The 21,875-nt window shown below is 38.4% G+C and overlaps 1 protein-coding gene across 2 annotated transcripts; it reads right to left on the minus strand.

The window, feature by feature from the left end:
• Positions 1-56: 56 nt before the first annotated feature.
• Positions 57-20,596, minus strand: LOC127428684 (capZ-interacting protein-like). Of its 2 annotated transcripts, XM_051677210.1 has the most exons (7): positions 20,417-20,595; positions 7,999-8,085; positions 5,936-6,013; positions 3,985-4,047; positions 3,694-3,885; positions 2,188-2,694; positions 57-2,018 (listed from the first exon to the last, which is right to left on the minus strand). In XM_051677210.1, exons 1-6 carry the CDS (start codon positions 20,420-20,422, stop codon positions 2,194-2,196), a joined length of 927 nt encoding a protein of 308 aa, XP_051533170.1. In that variant the 5' UTR covers positions 20,423-20,595; the 3' UTR covers positions 57-2,018; positions 2,188-2,193. The 2 variants fall into 2 exon arrangements, with proteins under 2 accessions (XP_051533170.1, XP_051533171.1); XM_051677211.1 differs by lacking the exon at positions 7,999-8,085 and having other exon boundaries at positions 20,417-20,596.
• Between the last annotated feature and the right edge of the window lie 1,279 nt (positions 20,597-21,875).

The raw sequence follows: 21,875 nt of genomic DNA on the forward strand, positions 1-21,875 counted from the left end.
GATAAGCCAATATTCTTAAAACAGCCAATTAAGAATCAAGAGGCAAAAATAGACTATTGATGGAACAGGAAAATTTAAAGAGATGGTTGGATAAACATATAAGTGTGCATATCGATATTATTTATCCTATACGATGAGGTTATATAGTAGCAAGGCAAATAACCAATGGTAACATGATCATTCATAATTCAATTCAATTAATATTATGGACATGGTGCAATCAAAACACAAAAAAATAAACAGGCCTAATTTCTACCCAATAATCACATATAAAACATTTAACTCTTGTTATTTCCTAACAGAGCTCGTTACATTGCCTCATTAGTTTCAAATTATTTTATTATGTCACACTCGACTGCTATGATATTATGAGCAATAGGATGAAACCAAGGAGTCCTGGATTATTTCAGTGCGGTCCTGAGTAGGAAACATGAGTTGATCCACCTTAATCCTTCCTCCACTGACCTTGAATATCTGATCGCAACTGCTAAACATTTCTGAATCCTTTCACTTATTAGCACAGCAGGACCTTTGCCATTTTGCAGTTATTTAAATATACTAGTGTGATTTGTTCATTTACAATATTAAAAAAGAGAATACAAGCTTATTGAGGAACGAGAAGAAATGTTCTATTTAAATGATAATCTATACCTCACTAGAGTTTCCATGAGGTCAGCATAGACATGAGGAAAATGCTGGAAAATCTGCAAATGTCCTGATTAAAAGATGTATTTTACAGAGAAATATGAAATGAATAATTTTAGCATCATTTACATGTAAAATATTTAACATCAGATTTCTACATATAGTCTGCCAAAAGACAGATTGGGACCAGCTACAGGATCACGACCTCAACTGACACTTATTGAAAGAAAGAACTTTCCACCATAAAAGGATAGTTCACCCAAAAATGTAAATTCTCTCATCATACTCACCCTCATGCCATCCCAGATGTGTGTGACTTTCTTTTTTCTGCTGAACACAAATAAAGATTTTTAGAAGAATATCTCAGCTCTCTAGGTCCTCACAATGCAAGTGAATGGTGACCAGACCTCCAAAAGCTCCAAAAAGGAGATGAAGTCAGCATAAACATAATCCATCAGACTTCAGTGGTTTGATCAATGTCTTCTAAAGCGATCCAGTTTGTTTCGTTTGAGAACAGACCAAAATATAACTCCTTTTTCACTGTACATCTTGAAACCAGTCTCCTTGGTGATCATAATTTCAAGCTTGATTACACTTACTATAGCGCCATCTAGCGCTCTGCGCATGCTTTAAGCACTAGGAAGTGTAAACGAGCTTGAAATCATGATCATGCTTAGAGTCTGCAATGGCAAGATGTACAGTGAAAAAGGAGTTACATTTTTGTCTTTTCTCACCCAAAACCAACTGGATCGCTTCAGAAGACATTTGGCAGAAGAAAGTAATTCATACACATCTGTGATGGCATAAGGGTGAGCAAATGATGAGAGAATTTTCATTTTGGGGTGAACTATCCCTTTAATGATACTGCATAATACAAATCTTAAAATGCATATTTAATTATACATTTTTATATTTGTTTCACAGCCAACGCTTTGGATAGACAAGTAACAGGTTAATTATTTTTGGATATTTTTGGATAGTTTTTAGCAAGACTCAAAAGCGCAAGATCAACTGAGTAAAGGAATACAATTATGAACAACATAAACAGAATAAAAATAGTGGGGACTAAAAATTATATACAAAAGCCAAAAAGTATATCTAAAATCAAACAAATCTGTTATATCCAATTTCATACCAGCAGCCCAGAACAGAACTGTTATTACTAAAACTGTACCGGGGGGGGGGGATGGACTGTTGTTCTCTGCACCTGAGGGTTTCACTTGTACATTCAGAGAATTATGAGCATTTGGCATATGACTGCAGTTATTCTATGACCAAGTTCTTCACATTATTTCTTTTCCTTGCTGTGAGTTTTGAGAAGTTGTTTGTTGTGTAGCAGTTGATTTGAACTTTCTTCTCTATGTAGAGCACGCCTGTAATTTAAGAGATAAAATTAAATAATAAGTTCAAATACATAACTTGTGCTAGAGAAATACTGTGCAGCAGTGAATGTTTCAAACATGAATGTGAAAGTAAGTTAATAAAGAAAGACATCCTGGCAGTTAAATCAGGTGTAAATGCTAACATAAAGCACCCACTCACTTGGCTCTAATGCTTTACTTCCTCTTCTTCTTTCTGTTCCTGTTCTTTCTCATCTGTTGTTGTGTCAGGTTCTGTATGTTGTGTGACTGGCTCTTCACATGCATCTTCTTGCACTGTAGACTCTGTGTTGTCGGCTAACTGCGGTTCTTCGTCACGTTTCTCTTCCTTTTTCTCTTGTTCTGTCTTTTCTTCTTCTTCTTCTCCTTCTTTCTTTTCCAAAGTCACAGTCTCCACTTTCTCCTCTGGTTCTGCCTCTTTTGTACTTGTCTTTTCTGAATCTGTTGATGTAGTTTCTAGCACAGTCTGTTCTTTTGAGGACAACGATGCTGTGCTGGCACTGTCAGATGCCTTCTGCTCCTCAAACACATCTCCCTCATGCCCGTTTGGAGTTGTGTGTTCAAGGGCAGCTGAGGCTGTCTTATCCACCTCTTCTCCGCCTTCATCTGTGCTGGACTTCCTGTGTCTGCGAGATGGTGGTCGGCGCTTGATGGAATGGCGAGCTCTACCCTATACAGGTTAAGTACAAGGAGTCCTTAAATAACATATTCAAACTGTCAGGCAATTCTTTTCATGTGAAACACTACATTAAAGAGATAGTTCACCCAAAAATGTCAATCCTCTCATCATTTACTAACCCTCATGCCATCTCAGATGTGTATGACTCTCTTTATTCTGCTGAACACAAACAAAGATTTGTGTTGGTCCTTACAATGCAAGTGAATGGGTACCAAAATTTTGAAGCTCTAAAAAGCACATAAAGGCAGCATAAAAGTAATCCATACGTCTCCAGTGGTTAAATCTATACCTTCAGAAGCAATATGATTAGAGTGGGTCAAGAAACAGATGAATATTTAAGCCTTTTGTTACTATAAATTCTCTTTCCTGCCCAGTAGGTGGCGATATGCACGAAAAATGTGAATCAAAATCAAAATAAGTAAAATGTGAAAGTGGAGATTTATAGTAAAAAAGGACTTAAATATTAATCTGTCTCTCACCCACACCTATCATATCACTTCAGAAGATATGGATTTAACCACTGGCGTTGTATGGATTACATTTATGTTTTTTTTTTATGTGGTATTTCAGAGTTTCAAAATTTTGGAGCTCATTGACTTGCATTGTAAGGACCAACAGAGCTGAAATATTCTTCTAAAAATCTTAATTTCTGTTCAGCAGAAGAAAGTTATAGACATCTGTGATGGCATGAGGGTGAGTAAATGATGAGAACATTTAAATTTTTGGGTGAACTCTTTAATATTGATAGAACTTCAATTTAAGCCCTGTTCATGCTGAGCGTGACTTGCAGTGACCAGACATTTTACAGCGACATTAGCGTCAGTGACGTGTGCATGTTCAGCGACTCCACAAAATCAAGAAAAGTTTAACTTTATGAAAAGGTTCAATGATGCGATGCTGTGACAACCAATAGGAGTGAAAATGTAAAATTGCTGTCAGTGTGCACGGGACATTTAATCGAGTCTATGATGACAGATGAAGGGCTCAAACCTTGTTGATGCTTTTGAGAATGTTTCCTTCAGCAGGATCCTCAAAGCTAGCAGGAGCTTCCTCCTGTTTGGGCGTGAGAGTTACAGAAGGACTAGAGGGACTGCTGGGGGAGCTGGGCGACACCGGTAACTTCACCACCCCCACACCCTTGGGAAAGGTCGGTGGGGCCGTTGGAGACAGTGTAAGACTGGCCTGTGTGAAATTAGACAAAACCACTTCTGATATGGCAATACTGACCTTTGTCCACTAGAGAGAAACATATCTGTGACAGTTTTGGCAAGAATGCCCCACCTGTAGTTTCTCAATGAGGGCAGAGTTTCTATTCTTTCTGGGTGATGTTGTTGCTGCCCCTTTCTGAAAGAATGAAAAAGGAAATCAATAAAGTAAACATGAACAGCCTTTTAATTCTTTAGGTGAATAAAACATTGATGGTTTATATTAGGGATTCTGTTCTGGATATAATAAAAAAAGCTGGGGAAAATCTGAATAAATGTTTTTAAACATTTCACATGTTAAACTTGAGGGAGTAGTTTATGAACCAGAAGTCATATTTGTAAATTAATGGTGACCATATCTTTCAAGCTCCAAACATCACATAAATGCAGCATAAAAGTAATCCATATTACTCCAGTGGTTAAATATATGTCTTCAGAAACAATATGATAGGTGTGGGTAAGAAACAGATAAATATTTAAGTCCTTTTGTACTATAAATCTCCACTTTCACATTCTGAAACTGAAAGTGAAAGTGGAGATTTATAGTAAAAAAGCAATGAAATATGGATCTGTTTCTCACCCAAAGTACTGTATATGCAACACTTCAGAAGACATATATTAAACTGCTGTCGTATGGATTACTTTTATGTTTCCTTTATGTGATTTTTGGAGTTTTAAAGGTCTGGTCAGCATTCATTTGTATTGTATGGACCTACAGAGCCGAAAGATTCTTCTAAAACTCTCTGTCTGTGTTCAGCAGAAGAAAGAAAGTCATACACATCTGGAATGGCATGAGGGTGAGTAAATGATGAGAGAAATGTCATTTTTGGGTGAACTATTCCTTTATAGTTATTGTTCACCCAACAATGAAAATTCTTTCATTATGGGCTCAACCTCATGTGCAAACCTTTTTCCTTTTCTGTGGAACACAAAAGAAGAATATTTTTTAGAGTTTTTTTCATGCAGCTCTTTCCATGCAACAACAGTTCATAGTAACCATGTCTCTCGGGCTCCGAAAAGGACAAAAACTAATAAAAAGCATCATAAAAGTGGTCCCATGCATGGGCGGCACTATGGGTGGTATTCCAGGACTCAAGCACCTGAATGTTTTTAGTACTAGTACTAGTACTTTGGTATCAAGTTGATTCCAAAATATAAATATTATTTAATATTAAAGCTAAATTATGTAATTTTTGGCCCTCTAGCGGTTAATAAATAAAACTGCATGCGTCTTGCGGAAGCACATTGTTTTGGTAATGACGTAAGTTGTGCTTCAGCTCTGCTCCTCTGCGCAGATGAATGTGGTTCGAGGCACCGGTGTACACATGGATACAGGACATCTTATCAGAGCAAATGGACAAATAAATAATGAAAGGAAGAGATGTTTATCCGATAAGTGCCATATCTTATGCTGTTATTTTGACTTATTGGAAACATTGATGTTTTGAAATAAATGACGTTACAAAAGTTAGGCAACATTCGTTAACATTAGACATAACGATTGCTCTTCTGATAAGATCAAACGTTGAAATGTTTTTATAACTGCAGGATATTCTGGGCAAATAGACCAAGGTAGTAACTAATTTATAGATTGTCATTGTTACCAACAGTGGTTAACATCATTTCAAGACTCACATGTCCTTGGCAAGCCTAGGACTAAAGGATTTATTTATATAAATTAATGCTGTTATAAAGAAAAATACACAAGTGTGAAAGCAATTAAAATGTTCTGCACCGATTATAGTATAATTATTGTATTTCTCTACACACACAGATGTGTATGTGTATGTGTGTGTGTGATTACACAACTATACATAAACCATATCAATAAAGTATCTTCCCTGTTGAGTAAGAAAAAAGCCATCTCTGAGTTGCTTTTAAATCCTTTCAGATCTCTGAGTTGTCACTACCTCTGAAAAGCTAAGCTGATGTTGATTCGGGTTTTATTACGGACTCTGATAATACAGGCAGTAATACCGGCATTGTTTTTATCCTAAGTCCCATGAACCAACAGCAGCTCCTCTCACCTCATCCTGTCCTTGACCTGCATCATTATTGGCAGGTAGCTGCAGTGAGCGTGGGGGCCTCCTCCTCACAGGCTTGTTCTGGAACAAAATAAGATCTCAGAGTAAATTCACAGTACTCAGGTGTAGTTATCAAAAAATAAGATAAACAAATGTTAATTTTAACATTAGTAAATACATAAATAAATAAACGAAGAAGAAAAAAACATATTTGTTTGCATTAAAAACAAACAAATAAATAAATCAACCAATAAATAAAAACAGAATATGACTAAAGCAAATGTTACAGACAAACAGAACATGTTTGATGTTGCAGCATAAACATTGTGGGGAAAAAACAATATATATATTTGACAGTTAGGAAGGAGGGAATGTTTGAGAATGTGATTAAACTGAGCGACAGGGCTTACAAAAGAGAAACAAATTAGATGAAAGGAGAAAAAACAGGTAGATAATGTTAAAAACAAGATAACTTATCTGTCACCTGCATAAACAGACATGCAGCATAGCATTATAATTAATTAATTATAATTTTCTTTATTTATCACACATATACAGTGAAATTCTTCTTTTCCACATATCCCAGCTAGGCTGGGGTCAGAGTGCAAGGTCAGCCATGATACAGTGCCCCTGGAGCAGATAGGGTCAAGGGCCTTGCTCAAGGGCCCAACAGTGACATCTTGGTGGTGCTGGGGCTTGAACCCCTGACCTTCTGATCAGTAACCCAGAGCCTTAACCGCTGAGCTACCACTGCATTACATAACATTCACTCTTATTAATATCTATGCAGAAGTATGCATTCCTTCGGTGTCTGTTACCTAAGCGATAGAATGACACCTTGCCAAGCAGTTTATAAGGACTAGATTGTCCGATTGCACTACAGCACTAGTCTTAACATTAATGCCTTCAGAAAATATAACAAAGTCGCACATGATAAGTGAAAAATGTGGTTGGCAAAAATACAGATTGTAATCTTCTTTCCAAGAATGAGACACAGAGAGTTGCTTCCTTGTCTGAGATGTAGGGGACGGGCCCTAGAACTAACCTAGAAAATCCTTCAGTTTTCCTGTGAATTTCAGTACCCAAATGAGTATCAGGTGTCTTACTTTTATTACACAATTATACAGGTACACACTTTACTCAAGCATCCAGTCTGTTATGCTTTCCTGCAATATAAAGACATGGGTTTGACCTTAGAAAAACACAGCCATATGCAACTTGTGACTATAGACACAGTGGGGTTGAAAAGTCTGAGACAAACCTAATATAAAATTGTAGATACATTTTTAGTATTTTGAAAAATGTAAAACAAATAAAAAGTTATGATGTAAAATGAAGAATAAATGTTTAGGTTTCTGCACTATTTCTAGGTCACTAATCAAATTTGTGACATTGACCATGTTAACTCATTTGTACAAAAAGGTCAGATTTGCTTTCATTGAAGTACACAAGATGTTCTCTGGAGATAACATGGATCATCAGGTTTTGCCATGCCAGCTCAAATGCATGCTGTCATTAAAGCAAGGTGTAAATACCACATACTATGAAATTCTGAAATTAAGTTAAAAATTGTATCTAGTATTTTAGTCAAATTGTTATGCTGAGAAAATTCTTTGTAATGAAAAATATTGTTTTGAAATAAAAAAAAAATTAATTAGAAGCATTTTCACTAATAGTCTCAGACTTTTGGACCTCACTTTTTCTTAATAAATGTATCCAGGCCTTATGACTATACAACCTTTCTGTGTATAGTTAACCTAACATTAACATTTTAATGTTATCTTCATTAATATTGTCATGATCATTTATTTGTTGCCACCAAGCTGATGGTGCGCATGGTGACCCATCCAACTCTTTGTTAAACTACACATTTTCAAGGAAAGAAGAATAAAAGAGAGCTGGAAACTGAAGATAAAGCAAAATGAAAAGGGAGGGAAGAGACAATGCAAATTGGACTGCTTTTAAAAGGTGCGGGTGCCCATGGTCAGGAAAAACAAATAGGGCATAAGAAAGCTGGAGGCGGATTGACAGAGGATGAGCAGAGTGTATGTGATCTGAAAGCTCACCACTTCAGCATCTGTCAAATGAGGTATTTGACAACTGAATTTCCCAGCTAGTTCGGCCACAGATGGCTTTTTTACAATAGAATGTTGCTGAAATACAAAAATGTTAATGAATGTGAGTCACATTTTCTTTTATAATTTATTATCTGCTGTAATAAAGACTCTGTAACAAGCAATAACAAGGAACTCTAAAATAGAATTCATTAATTGTGAAGACTCAAATGCGACTACACAACCTACAGCAGCACTCCGAACCAACCTGCAAGATCTGGACATGTGCCGTGCAAATTGCGTTCAGCACTATATTTTTGCATGTGTTTGCACCGTTACCTTTAGTGAATCGTGTGCAAAAACAACGCAGACAATGTGTGAACATAAACACTGCTATCAGGGGGCACAATTTTTTCTTTGTGAATTCTCTCCACACTTTCTTTAAATAAACAATAAAATACACAATACTGCAGAATGTAAAGCAATGTCAAAATCTTCCAAAAGCAGATTTTAGTACAGCTTTGACTGAGGATTTCTAATTTATGTTCTGTAATGCTGACGCTTACAGACAAGGTTGAGAAAATGTCTTGTTTTTTGCCACAGGAAACTACAAGTCACGAATGGTCATTAGTGCGACGTGATGAAAAGAAACTATTTCAAAAGAAAACTTTGAGAAAGTGCTCTTTGTGAACCAAGCCATGCAACTATTCTCAGGGGGACACAGGGGCTCAATATGACTTCAGATTCTCCAGCCTGGTGTTATCATCTTTGTCTAAGGCTATTCAATCTATGACTATCAGTGAAGGGGAACCAGTGCTGCCTTGGCAAGATAGCACACTGTGATTATTTAGGAGTGAGGCAATGTCTTTGGTCTGATGCAATTTGTTATTAAAGTGTTCATTCTCAGCGCATTGCAGAAAACCACCAAACACGTTCACTCCGAACACTTTTTTTCTTCGTCCATCTGCACTACAACTGTTTTTCAGTTGTTTTTTGTGTAAACATGCAGCTGATTAATGTCTTTGACCATTGCGCTTCATCTCACTGTTTTTTTTGTGTGTGTGTGTGTGTTTATACATTGTGTCAAGTTAAAAATAATTCAAACTTTGCTTGGAATTTTATATATCCTGTTCTATTTATTGCGATGCATCTAGCTTTTTTTTTAGCACAAGAACACGTTTTGTCTGAACACCCCCTGAAGTCTTAATCTTAACAGGAATGTTAGTTGGTTGTAAATGATGCAGTAACTTTAGTTGAGTTGAAGTATATTTACATACACTCACAGAGCACTTTATTAGGAACACCTGTACACCTACTTATTCATGCGATTATCTAATCAGCCAATCGTGTGATAATAAAATTATGCAGATACGGGTCAGAAGCTTCAGTTAATGTTCACATCAACCATCAGAATGGAGGAAAAATGTGATCTCAGTGATTTCAACCGTGGCATGATTGTTGGTGCAAGACGAGCTGGTTTGAGTATTTCTGTAACTGCTGATCTCCTTTGATTTTCACACATAACAGTCCCTAGAGTTCACTCAGAATGGTCCAAAAACTAAAAACATCCAGTGAGCAGCAGTTCTGCAGATGGAAATGCCTTGTTGATGAGAAAGGTCAGTGGAGAATGGCCAGACTGGTTTGAGCTGACAGAAAGGCTACGTTAACTCAGATAACCAAAAATAGCAGAATATCATCTCAGAATGCAAAACACGTCGAACCTTGAGGCGGATGGGCTACAACAGCGGAAGACCACTTCTGGCACTTTATTAGGACCATAGTGTTCCTAATAAAGTGCTCAGTGACTGCATATATATATATATATATATATATATATATATATATATATATATATATATATATATATATATATATATATACAGTGTATACAAGTTCCTCTAAAAAAGTAATTAAATAATTACTAACTACTAATTGCATCTTCTACAATGTAATTAGATTACTGTACTAATTACTCTGTCTGAAAAGTAATTGCATTACTTATTACTAATTACTTTCTAAAACCCTTATCAACCTCGACCAGAAGAAAAATACAAAGATAGACATGAAATTGTTCTTTTAATTATTTCAAATTAATCATATAAAATCAAATAATTTAAGGGTGCTGCATTTAATTAGAAAACATACATTTTAACATAAGACATTAAATTTCAATTTTAAATTCACTATTGTTTTAAATAGAATTGTTCTATAGTCTATACAGTATTTAACACAATAACAAAAGAAGTAACTGTATTTAAATTACTGAAAAATTAAGAGTAATCCTTTACTTCACTTTTTCAATGAATTAGTCATTTAATTACAGTAATTAATTACTTAGTAATGCATTACACCCAACACTGAGTCTATACGATCGTTCAACAGCACTTCTAGCTTTGGCCACTGGGGGCAGTGGCTCGAATTTTTGGTAAGCACAGATCGATTTTAGCTGAAGAATTTTTGACCTACAGTCTATGACTTCCCAGTGAGAACAGTCTGATTTAACTAGTCTGAGTCCTTTTCATTTAGCTTTATCTTTTAGACTCTTTCCTCTTTTCTCCAGGCTCTTTCTGTCTGCGTCTCTCAGTTTGGCCTGAGTCTACTGGCCATGTGTTCCAGCTCTAATAGTTCCAGTTCTCTTTAAGATAAAAGCATTCCAACTCATGATGACATCATTTGCCCTATTTAATCCCACATGAGGAAAAAAAGTTTCTGTTAGTTAATCCTCCTCTGCATTGCTATTTTAAATCAAGGAATACTTTTAGATTAAAATAATATCCCTCATGCTTCTATATTCTGGGTACGCTGTGTTTCTTCACCATTCTCACATAAATCTTTAGTCCAAATAAAAGAATTCCGTATCATGCAGTCACGCATGTATTTTCATCACACGGTTAAATGCAGAACTCAGCCTGAGAAAGCATTTTACAGTGTGACCCCCCAGAAAGAACATTCAAAGAGTGTCACTGACAAATTAACTTATTTATGCTAACCGCCAAAAACAACATGGCAAGAAGATCAGGACTTGTCCTAGAGACTAAACCATTCCCAGAGCGGAGCTCCCAAGCCTGAGATGCGATGTAAGTGCATGCTTGCCATTTTAAACAACAGCAACTGAGAAAACACTGTTTTTCCTCCTCCAGTTCACTGTTTTTCCTCCTCCAGTTCCCCTCTTTGAGCCTTTCTCTTTAATCTTCAACCAAAGTGTTAGAGAAGCGGCAAGATCTACAAAACCAAAACACATAACTACGCCAACGTGGAAACTAAGAAAAACGGCTTCAAAGTTTTTTGATTGTGCAGACAATTGTGGATTATAAAATAACTCTGAGCATAGCTGAGCCAAACCCATTTGTCACAGGACGAATTATAGTCTAGGAGACCTGATTTCAGTTACAGCTCTGTTTTGACAAAACGTTCTTTCAGGGCAGAGTAGTTATTATTAAAATATATGAATAACCTGGCATTGTTTTCATATATTTTGTTATATTTTCAGAATATTTAACTGAGACACCTCAGAAAATTAAAAACAACTTGATTTCTCAAAGGCATGTTGTGTACCTCAGGCAGTTGATTGCACTTGTTAAGTATAGGGTGTTGAGCTCATTACTAGTTTAAAGTGGTTTTAAGGCAGGGTGCGGGCAGCTCTTTCCATTGAGACCCAGTGGGTGGTGAGTTTTACAACATGTGTGTGTCTGAGTGTATTTGTGTGCATGTGTGTGTGCTCCACAGCTGTGCCTTGATTTAACACACACCTGCAAAGATGACCCCTGATGACATCACCCTGTTACACATCACTAATAGTTCCCTCTCGAGAGACTCAAGCTGCGTAATCTCTATGGGGACACGGCCTGAGTGTCACTTGGTCTGAAGCCCTTATACAATCATGCCAATTTATTGGCTGATGGCGCTTAGCAATGCCACCAGGGAGCTACGTCATGAGCTGCATAAAGGTGCTTGCTTCGAGCCATCGCGTCATATTTTCTGCTCTTCGGTGCACTATTTTGTCTAAGCCCGTGTTTATTCCAACGACTCACGTCAAAGCGAGGTTTCTTTGTCCTCCCTTTTGAGTGGAGAACACGGTAAGGATGTCTTTTATACAGCATAAATTTCAGAGCAATTTAATGTAGAACCATTTTACTAAAGGTTACAGGGGGTCTGATGGGGACAGCTGTGCTTTTCAAGGCTTGCAATTTCTCGCTACGAGGCATTATCCCCACCTGTTCCAGTTCCACAGCCTCCAAATTTGGAGCTCCGTGTGCAAGAGCTTTTTGGTTTTTTTTGGCTCTGTGTCTGAGAAGTTGGAGTTTGAATAAAATGTGAACGGACAATAGTTTCTTCTACATGTTTGTCGCACTCATCCTGAGCGAAAGTGCATGTCGTTGGACATGGTCTGAGGCCTAGCTTGGTGGCCAATTTCTGACGATCAAAGCATGCAAAAGAGTTACCAAGCACGTCTTGAGCCATCGCTATTAAAAAACACTATATAGAGAATTCGTTGTCGGAAGGTAAGGAATAAATTTGCCCTTTGTCCTTATTGTCTTTTTCTGTGTCATTCTGGGAGAATGCACATGAATAAGGCAATGGAGGAGTGGCCTCTGCCTTTCTCTCTCTCCCCTCCCTGTTCGAAGCACACTGCTCACAGCGGAGAGGATCATGCAGGGTCCAGTGAACCTGGCCGCAGAGCAAGGGGGCTGGAATAAGATAATATTCCTCAGCGGAGTGATGGCGAACCAACACGTGGAGTGCTTCGTCAGTGCAATTATTCTTTCGGGATTCTTTCAGGGGATGTGAGGTATTTTAACTTATTTTATCTTTCGCCTGTTCATGGACCACACGGATGTTCTAGCGAGACTCTGTCTGCCCTTCTGTCAGAGTACGATACTTCGAACGATAAAGCATGGCGGCTTGCGTACCATTCTGGGTTTGAGAGGCTTGAATTCCAAGCAAATTAAATGTCAGCTCAGAATGATAAAGCAAAAGCAGATAACGTCACAAGTGCAGCCGGGGGACTGGTTTGTGACAATAGATTTGAAGGACGCTTATTTCCATATTCAGACTGCGCTGAAGCACAGGTGATTCCTCAGATTTGCTTTCGGGGCAAAGCGTATCAATTTTGCATCCATCCGTTCAGACTTGCACTAGCACCATGCACTTTCGCAAAATGCATGGATGCCGTTTTGATGCCCTTGAGGATTCAGGGCATCCGCGTTTTGAATTATATCGACGATTGGTTGGCGTTAGCCCACTCGGAGACTCTGGCTGCCCAACATCAAGAGGTCATTCTCAGCCATCTGAGCAATCTAGGGTTGTGTGTAAATGTCTTGGTTACGTGAAGTGTAACCTTGGTTCCCTGAGAGGGAACGAGACGCTGTGTAAGCTTGCCTTACTCTCTAGTGGCTGCATATGCTCGTGCCTTCCTGCAGAAAATCTGACGCAATGGCATGGAGCGAGTGCCTTTATGGAGCTTGTGACGTAGCTCCCTGGTGGCGTCGCTAAGGGCCATCAGCCAATAAATTGCCTTGATTGTATAAGGGCTTCAGACCACATGACACTCAGGGTGTGTCCCCATTGCGATTATGCAGCATCTCGTTCCCTCTCAAGGAACCAGGGTTAAGCTTCATGTAACTGAGACGTTTCTACAATGCTTTTATTAGCATAAAAAACACAGTAATCTCTAAAACTTGTGATGCAGTAATTGCAAATTCAATCCAAAGCTTATTTTTCTTTACAATAGTTGGCAATGCTCAGATGACAAAGCAAGTAAACAACAACACAAACAGCAAAAACATAATCAATTCAGCATGGGCCATTCTTCATCTCCAAAACAGAGGCTTGCTGTGCTGGTGCAAGAGTCATCTGGTTAAACATGAGCAGTCATGATTATGGGAGCAGTTATGTGTACAGAGCATGCAAGTAAGAGGGACTCTAGGGCATGTCATCTGCTGTTCCTCTTTAACTGCTTCAACTTCAGCCACATCATGATGACAAGATAACATATGCACATGCGCATATGCACATTTTAAATTTCAGGGGCATTTTGGTGGTATTTTTGTCCTGAGCCACTCTTAAATTCTCATCCTGCCGGTTAGACCGTCCTTGATCAAGTAGCTTCAGTAGAAAGACCATGCTGGTCAACCAGTTTTATTAATTAAATTTTGCCGGTGAACAGCTTGACCAGCTAGACCAGCACCATAAACCGGCCTGGACTTGCATGGACATTGATGGCAATCTAAAATGGTCTTTTCAGCTGGGTTTTCTAAGGAAAATGGGATCTTATTAGTATTCCATAAAGAATCTCTTTATGTTAAAGACATGAGGATAGCAGGTACAATATTTATTCTGTACTGAAGCATTCATGAGAGAGGATAGGCTACACAGAAAGGACAACAAAGCCTTTTCAACTCTAACACTAGAGTTTATATTGCGCCAGAGAACACTTTAAATATATTGATTCCAGTGGGTGTGATGCATCACAAGGCCTTAGAGGAAAAATGCAACCAAAAGTTAAGAAAAATGAACTTTAACTTAGGCATCCACTGATCAAAGAGAATTTTAGAGAGGTGAGTCCAGTTGTGCTTTCGGATATCCAATTTGCTGTATAACCGGTTGCTTCCAAACAGACCTTGCTCTTTCCACATGCACCCTCAAAAATCTTCTTCCACATTCCTATTCATCAAAATGTTCATCAGACCTTTCTGAAGGATAAGAACGCAGATGCTTCCACTTATCACAAAATTTCACAAGTTGTTTCATTCTCAAATTTGTCAGAACGCAATTAATATCACAATGCAAGTACACACTGCACTGTTGTTGCCACAAGGGGCACTATAGTGGGTAATAGCTTGAACAGTCTTTTTCTACGGTCAGTTTTCTCTTTCAGGTCAACGACTGTTATGGTGGAGCAACAGTTTGACGATAATCTTGCTGAGCAAATTAGTTAAAGTTAGTTAAAATGTCTACATGTTTGTTGCTAGCTACCTGAATAATAAAACTTCCAGTTTAATAGCACAGACATTTGAAGGTAATTTAGGGTAACTCAGGTTTGTTACTGCCACAGTAGTCTCAGCCTCAAACGGTATGCCCTCGGACCACATAGCACACAAAATTAGAAAACGCTTTCTCGAACCACTCAATGCAAATTTGACTGGTTGGTTTGATGGAACTTCCACAGGTAGAAGCACACAGGACTTTTCATCAGTCCGCCTGGATACAAGGTTCCGCGTTGTTACAATGAACGCATTTGAGGGCAAAATAATCACCGGATTTGTCAAAGTTTGCCAAGTTACTGACATCAAATAATTTAAAGTTAAAGAGTTTCATTTGAGGCAAATAGCAACCGCTTGCGGAGACTCACGTGCCATTATATAAATTCAGTAGTTCGCATGTTAATGTAATCCTGAAGTGAGGTTAGTGTAAACATGTTTGGCTCGCTGTCCCTGGCGGAGGGCTCAAGGCTCGATCCGAGCTCGAATGCCACCCAGACGTCGGCCTCACACTGTGTCACACTGAAGAAGGCCATGAGGCCTGTACTGTGAGATATGAATAAGATATAAAGAAATTGAGAAAAAGGAGTGTAGGACTTGTTTTTGATTCTGTTAAATTGTTTTGTGGATCTATGCACCCTGAACCGGTAGAACGCAGTGATTTCATTTCTTTGATAGCGGTTATTAATGAATAGGCAGAAGGAGGAGTTAGGGTGGTGGAGGGATGCTGGAAGAATCGTTGCAGCATGGAGGTAAGCAGCTGTTTATATACGCTTACTCTGGCAATGTGATTGGTCAGATTAAATGAACATGCTCCTCCCGAACTTTGTTTATGAAACTACATTTATATCTTTCCCCATGACCATCTTTTATTATGGAATGATATATCTCTGGTAACTCCACCCCTAAACAATTCACCCTTGCAACTGATCGCTTTACATGTCAGTTAGAGTGCATTTCCTGTCTAACTGGGTGGTTTTTGGCCAACTGAAACTGCTAGAGATCCCAGGCCTTTGCCGTTTTAGTCAAAGGTCTGACTACACGAGACAGCTACCACAATAACACGTGCATGAATACATGATATGTACAGTGGAACCATGCTTTTGCAATGCATTGGTGAAGCATATGCATTCTAGCATCGAGTGTGTTTCTGGCCTAAAAACATTTTCATCAGAGAACTGGGTGTCGACCACCACTCTTGACAACAGAGATCACATACAATCACTTTCTCACAGTGTGATCTCCAGCCAGGAGTGCCCCAGTACTATGACATCATGTTCTGGCTTGTAATATTTGGAATGGATGGAGTGCTGGAAAAGTCGAGACTTCACTAAACACTCTGGTGTGAGTCAGTGAGTTATGATGGACTCCACCTCACGCTGGCCTCACACCCAGCTCCTAGTTAGGGTCCAATTTCTGAATCAAAAACACAGTGTTTAAGGAGTCTACAGATGGACGTCCCCATCACAGGACAACCTGCCTCTACTTGTTGCACTTGGTCTCTGGTGTTATCTGACATCTGCGAGATCTACTCTGCAGGAAAGGGTATTACCTTACTTCAGTTATGAAACAAACAACCCACACTGTTGTACAAAGGCAAAATGCAGTTACTACACATTTTGTGAAAAACGCATTTAAAAATGGATGATTTGTCCTTTGACAGACAGTTTTGGCTCAACTACCCTCAGATTCAGTGAAGACAGAGTGGAAAAATAGCAGTTACTACAAAATTCACACTAAAACGAAGGCAAACTGCTGTACTTTGAAGCTATTTTTCTCAGTTTTGAGAGTTGTTGTAGTTACTGTGTTTGGACTTTGCAGGTCAGTACACTGAAATGAAACGTGTCAAGGAAAAGATGTGGACACTGTGTCCTAAGGACAGCTGCACTGCGCATTTACATCACTTGCTAATACTCCATTTGAAGTCATGTCCCTGAATTTTGAAGGGCAGCGTTCACACCCAGTTGCTCTTACAGTCTCACAGCACAAGGTTCAGCAAGTTCTTCATTAGGTAACGATCACTCCTCTAAATGCACACAACTCTCGCCAGAACAGAGAACAAACAGAAGAGTCTTTTAGGGAGGAAACTTATGACTAACTGTTGTCAGTAAATGCGGTGTATGATGTCGTGTTGCAATAACATTTCCCTTCTCCACATCTCTCTGTGTTGTCTATGAGCACACAGTGCATACAGCTCAAACAAGAGAGAACTGTCGCCCTAACAGCTGCCGAGGTGGGACTGACACTGACCCGCATGTTCACATAGCTGACATTCAGCAGATAATGAACTTAAATATCCAGGAGTCCATGCAACCCAGTTCTCTGGATGTAGATAGGCCCAAGCACTAAGCTGTAAAAAAGAAATACCTTCAACCCAGTGTTAATAGCACCTATAGCAGTGGAGCTTGCATTCTTTGATGACAGGAATTAAATCATGTTTGAATGTTTTTCAGCTCTGTGTCAGTAAAAGTGCGCAGAGAATGAGAAACATGTCTATTTATCCAGCTTGAAATATGCAAATGCTGACTAGAGCATTACTGTGCAAAAACTGTTGAAAGCTTTGAAGCCTATTATGTATTCAGATTTGAAGTATGTTGCACTGATTATGTGTTGGAGCAAATTAGCAATTTCTGAACGCATAGTAATTTCCCAAACCAGACAACAGAACCAAAAACAAGTGTAGTCATATGTTTGGCATGTTGTATTTCCAAATTCACTTCCCCAGTCACTGTATAATAAAATATAAGTATAAACAATAAAATTTATAAATTTTAATAACACTAATTGTATAATATTGGTTAACACCACACGGTGCGCTTTAATCGCCAATTATCACAAACTCAACTGAATACTGTAAATGTTTCTCATGACCTTTTATGCTTGAAATGCTTGGAATAATTATTGTATACAAATTAGTGCTGTCAATTTAACGTTTTTTTTATTTTTTATTATTATTATATAAAAGATAATATGTTCAAAATTAACACAATTAATCATGCCTCACCCATACGAAAATTGCACAATAAGGAATATTCATGGGTGCCTGGGTAGCTCAGTGAGTAAAGACGCTGACTACCGCCCCTGGAGTTCACGAGTTCAAATCCCAGGGCATGCTAGTTGCTAGGAGGGTAGAGTCACATGGTGTAACCTCCTCGTGGTTGCTATAATGTGGTTCGCTCTCGGTGGGGCGCGTGGTGAGTTGTGCGTGGATGGCATGAAGTCTCCGCGGTAACGTGCTCAACAAGCCACGTGATAAGATGCGCAGGTTGACGGTCTCAGATGTGGAGGCAACTGAGATTCGTCCTCTGCCACCCGGATTGAGGTGAGTCACTACGCCACAACGAGGACTTAGAGTGCATTGGGAATTGGGCATTCCAAATTGGGGAGAAAAAGGGAGACATTTAAAAAACAAATAAAATAAGGAATGTTCATACCAGTGGAGCAATCCACATTTGATGTACCACCCAGATGTTTTTGCAAATCTGTTAAAGAGGCAATGCAAATAATGTGAAGTTTAGTTTGTAAAAAACAAGCCTAGATGGAACTTGTGACAGAAATCAGTTATTTTTCAGCCTAAGGCGCATATTATTCACCACAGAAACACACGCCAAGTCTTACCTATCACCAAAATGCAGATTGAGACATTTTTGTCTGCAGCACTTTTCATGTGGAGTTCAAAGCGGCAATTGATGCTGGTGTTGACACTCTGATGCGAATCACGAATGCGGCTTCATGATTGCTGTAACTAGGTGGACAGTCACAGTCTGCCGGCTGATTAATATTGTGGAGGACAAGTTTAAGAGATTTAATGCCCATTGCAATGAATATGCAACCTATGGGGAGACTTGTTTATTAGTCAACCTCCCATTTAGACTTTGGGAAATGTTCAATGTTAGTTTAATTGGTGATATTTTAGTGCATTTCTATCTTTATACGGTGGAAGGCTTTATTTGGAAAATGTTAATTAAGCATTATATTGTTAAATTTTGTTTTGTTTTCTTTCCTAAGAAGGAAATAAATGCATTTTGACAGGAAAAGAAGTATATTTATAGTCAAATTTCAGCACTTTCAATTAATTAATCAGCACATCGTGTAATTTATTCGATTAAAAATTGTATCAATTGACAGCCCTAATACAAATATAAATTGTTTCTACATATACATTTCTTCCAAAAAAATAAAAAAAATTGGTGTCCAAAATGTGAACTCCTTCCAGATTGTTTAAAAAGTAGCCCAGGTGGAAACCTACAAAGATTCAATGCCCAGAGTGTGCAGAACTGTTATTTACCCAAAGAGTGGCCACTTTGAAGAATCCAAAATATAAGATTGTTTTGTTTAACTTATGTTCATTGGTTCTTAAATATGGAAAATTTTAATAATGAAGAATGAACAGTTGTGTAAAAACCTTTGACTGCTAGACTACATTTATTCAAGTGCTGTATGTTGAAGAAGTGAATTATCAAAAACCTCCAATCTGCAAATAAATGCACATATGCATGCACGTGACTACAAACACACACACCACCATCCAACCCCGCCATTTTAATCTGTCATACGGATGAGGTTACACCACTTCCTGTCTCAGTTAGCTTGCTGCCATTCCAGCCATACTTTCTTCTAACTTGAGACATGCAGGGGAAGCAGTGTCAAGGATTCAATGTTCTTTGGTGGCTAGAAATTTGATCCAAGCACAATTCAAGGAGTCACCATACAACAATAAAAAACAATGCTGCTGATGAGTGGGCCCTCTGCAAAAATAATGATGCATGAATCATGGTCGGTGTTAGTGTGCTAAAAGTGACAGGTGTCGAGGACAGTCTGTAAGACTTTGTGAGCCATGGCTATGCTTTATTCTTCTCTCACCCACAGACTCAAAACAGTCACATCTGACCCTGACAAATCCCTGCTGACAGTGTTACTATGTGAGGTGTAAATGATTATTACATTTTAACCATGGCAGAACACTTACTGAAATTTTGGTGCACAATTAATCTTTTCTCATTTTCTCATCTATCCATAATAATAATAATAATAATTTAAAAAAAGGCAAAAAAAAAAATAAATAAATAAAAATAAAATGTTCACATTTAACTTACAATAACTTACCATAATAATATTTTCAATCCAAACAAAAAGTTAAAATATATACAAATACGTTCACCACTTCAGTGCTGAATAGACTGTTACATGATGCATTCTTATGATATCTATAATTAATTTAAATGAAGTATCGATCAATTAATCTATATTATATTATCCCCCTTATAGATGTGCTAAATATCTCGTGGCACGTGGACTGAAATGCAGCAAAATAAGTTTTTGTTTACTGTGTACTGGCAACGTGATGAGCAGAGTAGGAAATGATCTTGCACAAAGTTTGAAACAACAACAAAGCAACAACAACAACAACAACAAAAACCGTTTTTATATCACAGTAATTGTTTTCATACCTCCATCTTCCAGCGATGTTTGCGTGTCCTCAACTTTTGTCGTTGTTTTGGGGTGACACTTGCTAAAGTGACGCTCGCGCTCTCTCTCCCTCTCTTTACATGAGCGCGCGCTCTCTCTCTCTCTTTCTCTCAGAGCTCAAGAGGGTGGTCGGCGGATATATTTAGGTCTGACTCTTACAACATTTCCACGGCCGAAAGATTGTGCCATGCCATGCGCTGTTGAAAGAGTTGTTGCAGACAATGAGCCTGTAGTTTTACCCCATATGCCTATTCGTCGTTTAAACTAATGGTTTATATTGTACGTACCGTTATAAACGGGGAGCAGAATAATGTTGGTTGTCCCTCAAAATAAATTCCTCAGATTCATAGTTAATTAAATTGGTTATAATTTTGGTTGCCGTGTTAATAAATCAGTTTGTTAACATCTAGCTACATGATAGTATTACTGTACCCTCATTCAGTGATTGCATTTAATTGAACAGGTTTGTACAAGACAACAGTATTGAGGGCAGTTCACACCAAACGCGGTTTTGCGGCGGTATGCACTCCTATGTTGTTTCCGAGAGTAACGCTTTTTTATAAGCAGTGTCAGGTAAAAAAAAAAAATTTCAACAGCGCGTTTTGAGACACCTGCGTTCTGCTATAAGCGTTGCGTCTAGTTTGTTTGGTTTAACAAGAGCAACACGTTTCGGTGTGAACGGCCCCTTATAGTCTGTGCGCTTAAAATCTCAAAGGACTGGTGTGATGTTGTTGCTTGGTGACCAACATATTACGCATTTAAAATAATAATGAGCTGCCTAGCTAGACAGCATTTTTGGGCATCAGACACTCACCTGATCTGACTCGAATTGCGCGTATGGAGGCCAAAATTACTGCACGTGCATATGCTGTCCAAAACTGTACCGTAGGCAGCTCACTAGGGTTTGAGAAACAGTCTGTTTATGTAGTGAACGTTTCCTATGTACTTCGATTATGTTACGCAAAAGGCATAGAGGGAGGGGCTTCTGTAGGGTTTGGTGTCAATACTTCCATTTAAGCATGATAGGAAGCGGTATTTTCAGGGGTGTAGATTCCGAGGTAACCCCCCAGTAATCAACCCCTCCCCCCCATTATTTATACCATGATTTCACACAGTGTGGTAGACTTGTGTAAGTCCATCATGTGCAACTGCAGTAGGCCTATATGACACATAAGACGTGCTGTTCTGTTGCACAGACTGCAACCTTGAGTGGTTCTCAAATGGTATGGCTTCAGGATCTAGGTTTTACATTAGACATATATCAGACAAGTGGCAACCCAACACAGTACTAAAATTAACATTTAAAAAGGAAACATAAATGTCCTTCAAATCCAACAGTAAAATTCAATTAATTATTACCATTCAATACATACACTCACTGAGCACTTTATTAGGAACACCTGTACACCTACATATTCATGTGATTATCTAATCAGCCAA

The sequence above is a fragment of the Myxocyprinus asiaticus genome, chromosome 38 (genome assembly GCF_019703515.2).
Source record: "Myxocyprinus asiaticus isolate MX2 ecotype Aquarium Trade chromosome 38, UBuf_Myxa_2, whole genome shotgun sequence".
Taxonomy (NCBI): domain Eukaryota; kingdom Metazoa; phylum Chordata; class Actinopteri; order Cypriniformes; family Catostomidae; genus Myxocyprinus; species Myxocyprinus asiaticus.

Excerpts from the sequence above, each read along its gene's own strand:
- LOC127428684 (XM_051677210.1), bottom strand. Across the intron at positions 6,014-7,998 it reads ATTTGACAGATGCTGAAGTG|AACAAGCCTGTGAGGAGGAG; the intron begins GTGAGCTTTCAG and ends ATTTTGTTCCAG. Across the intron at positions 2,695-3,693 it reads TTCTCAAAAGCATCAACAAG|GGTAGAGCTCGCCATTCCAT; the intron begins GTTTGAGCCCTT and ends TAACCTGTATAG.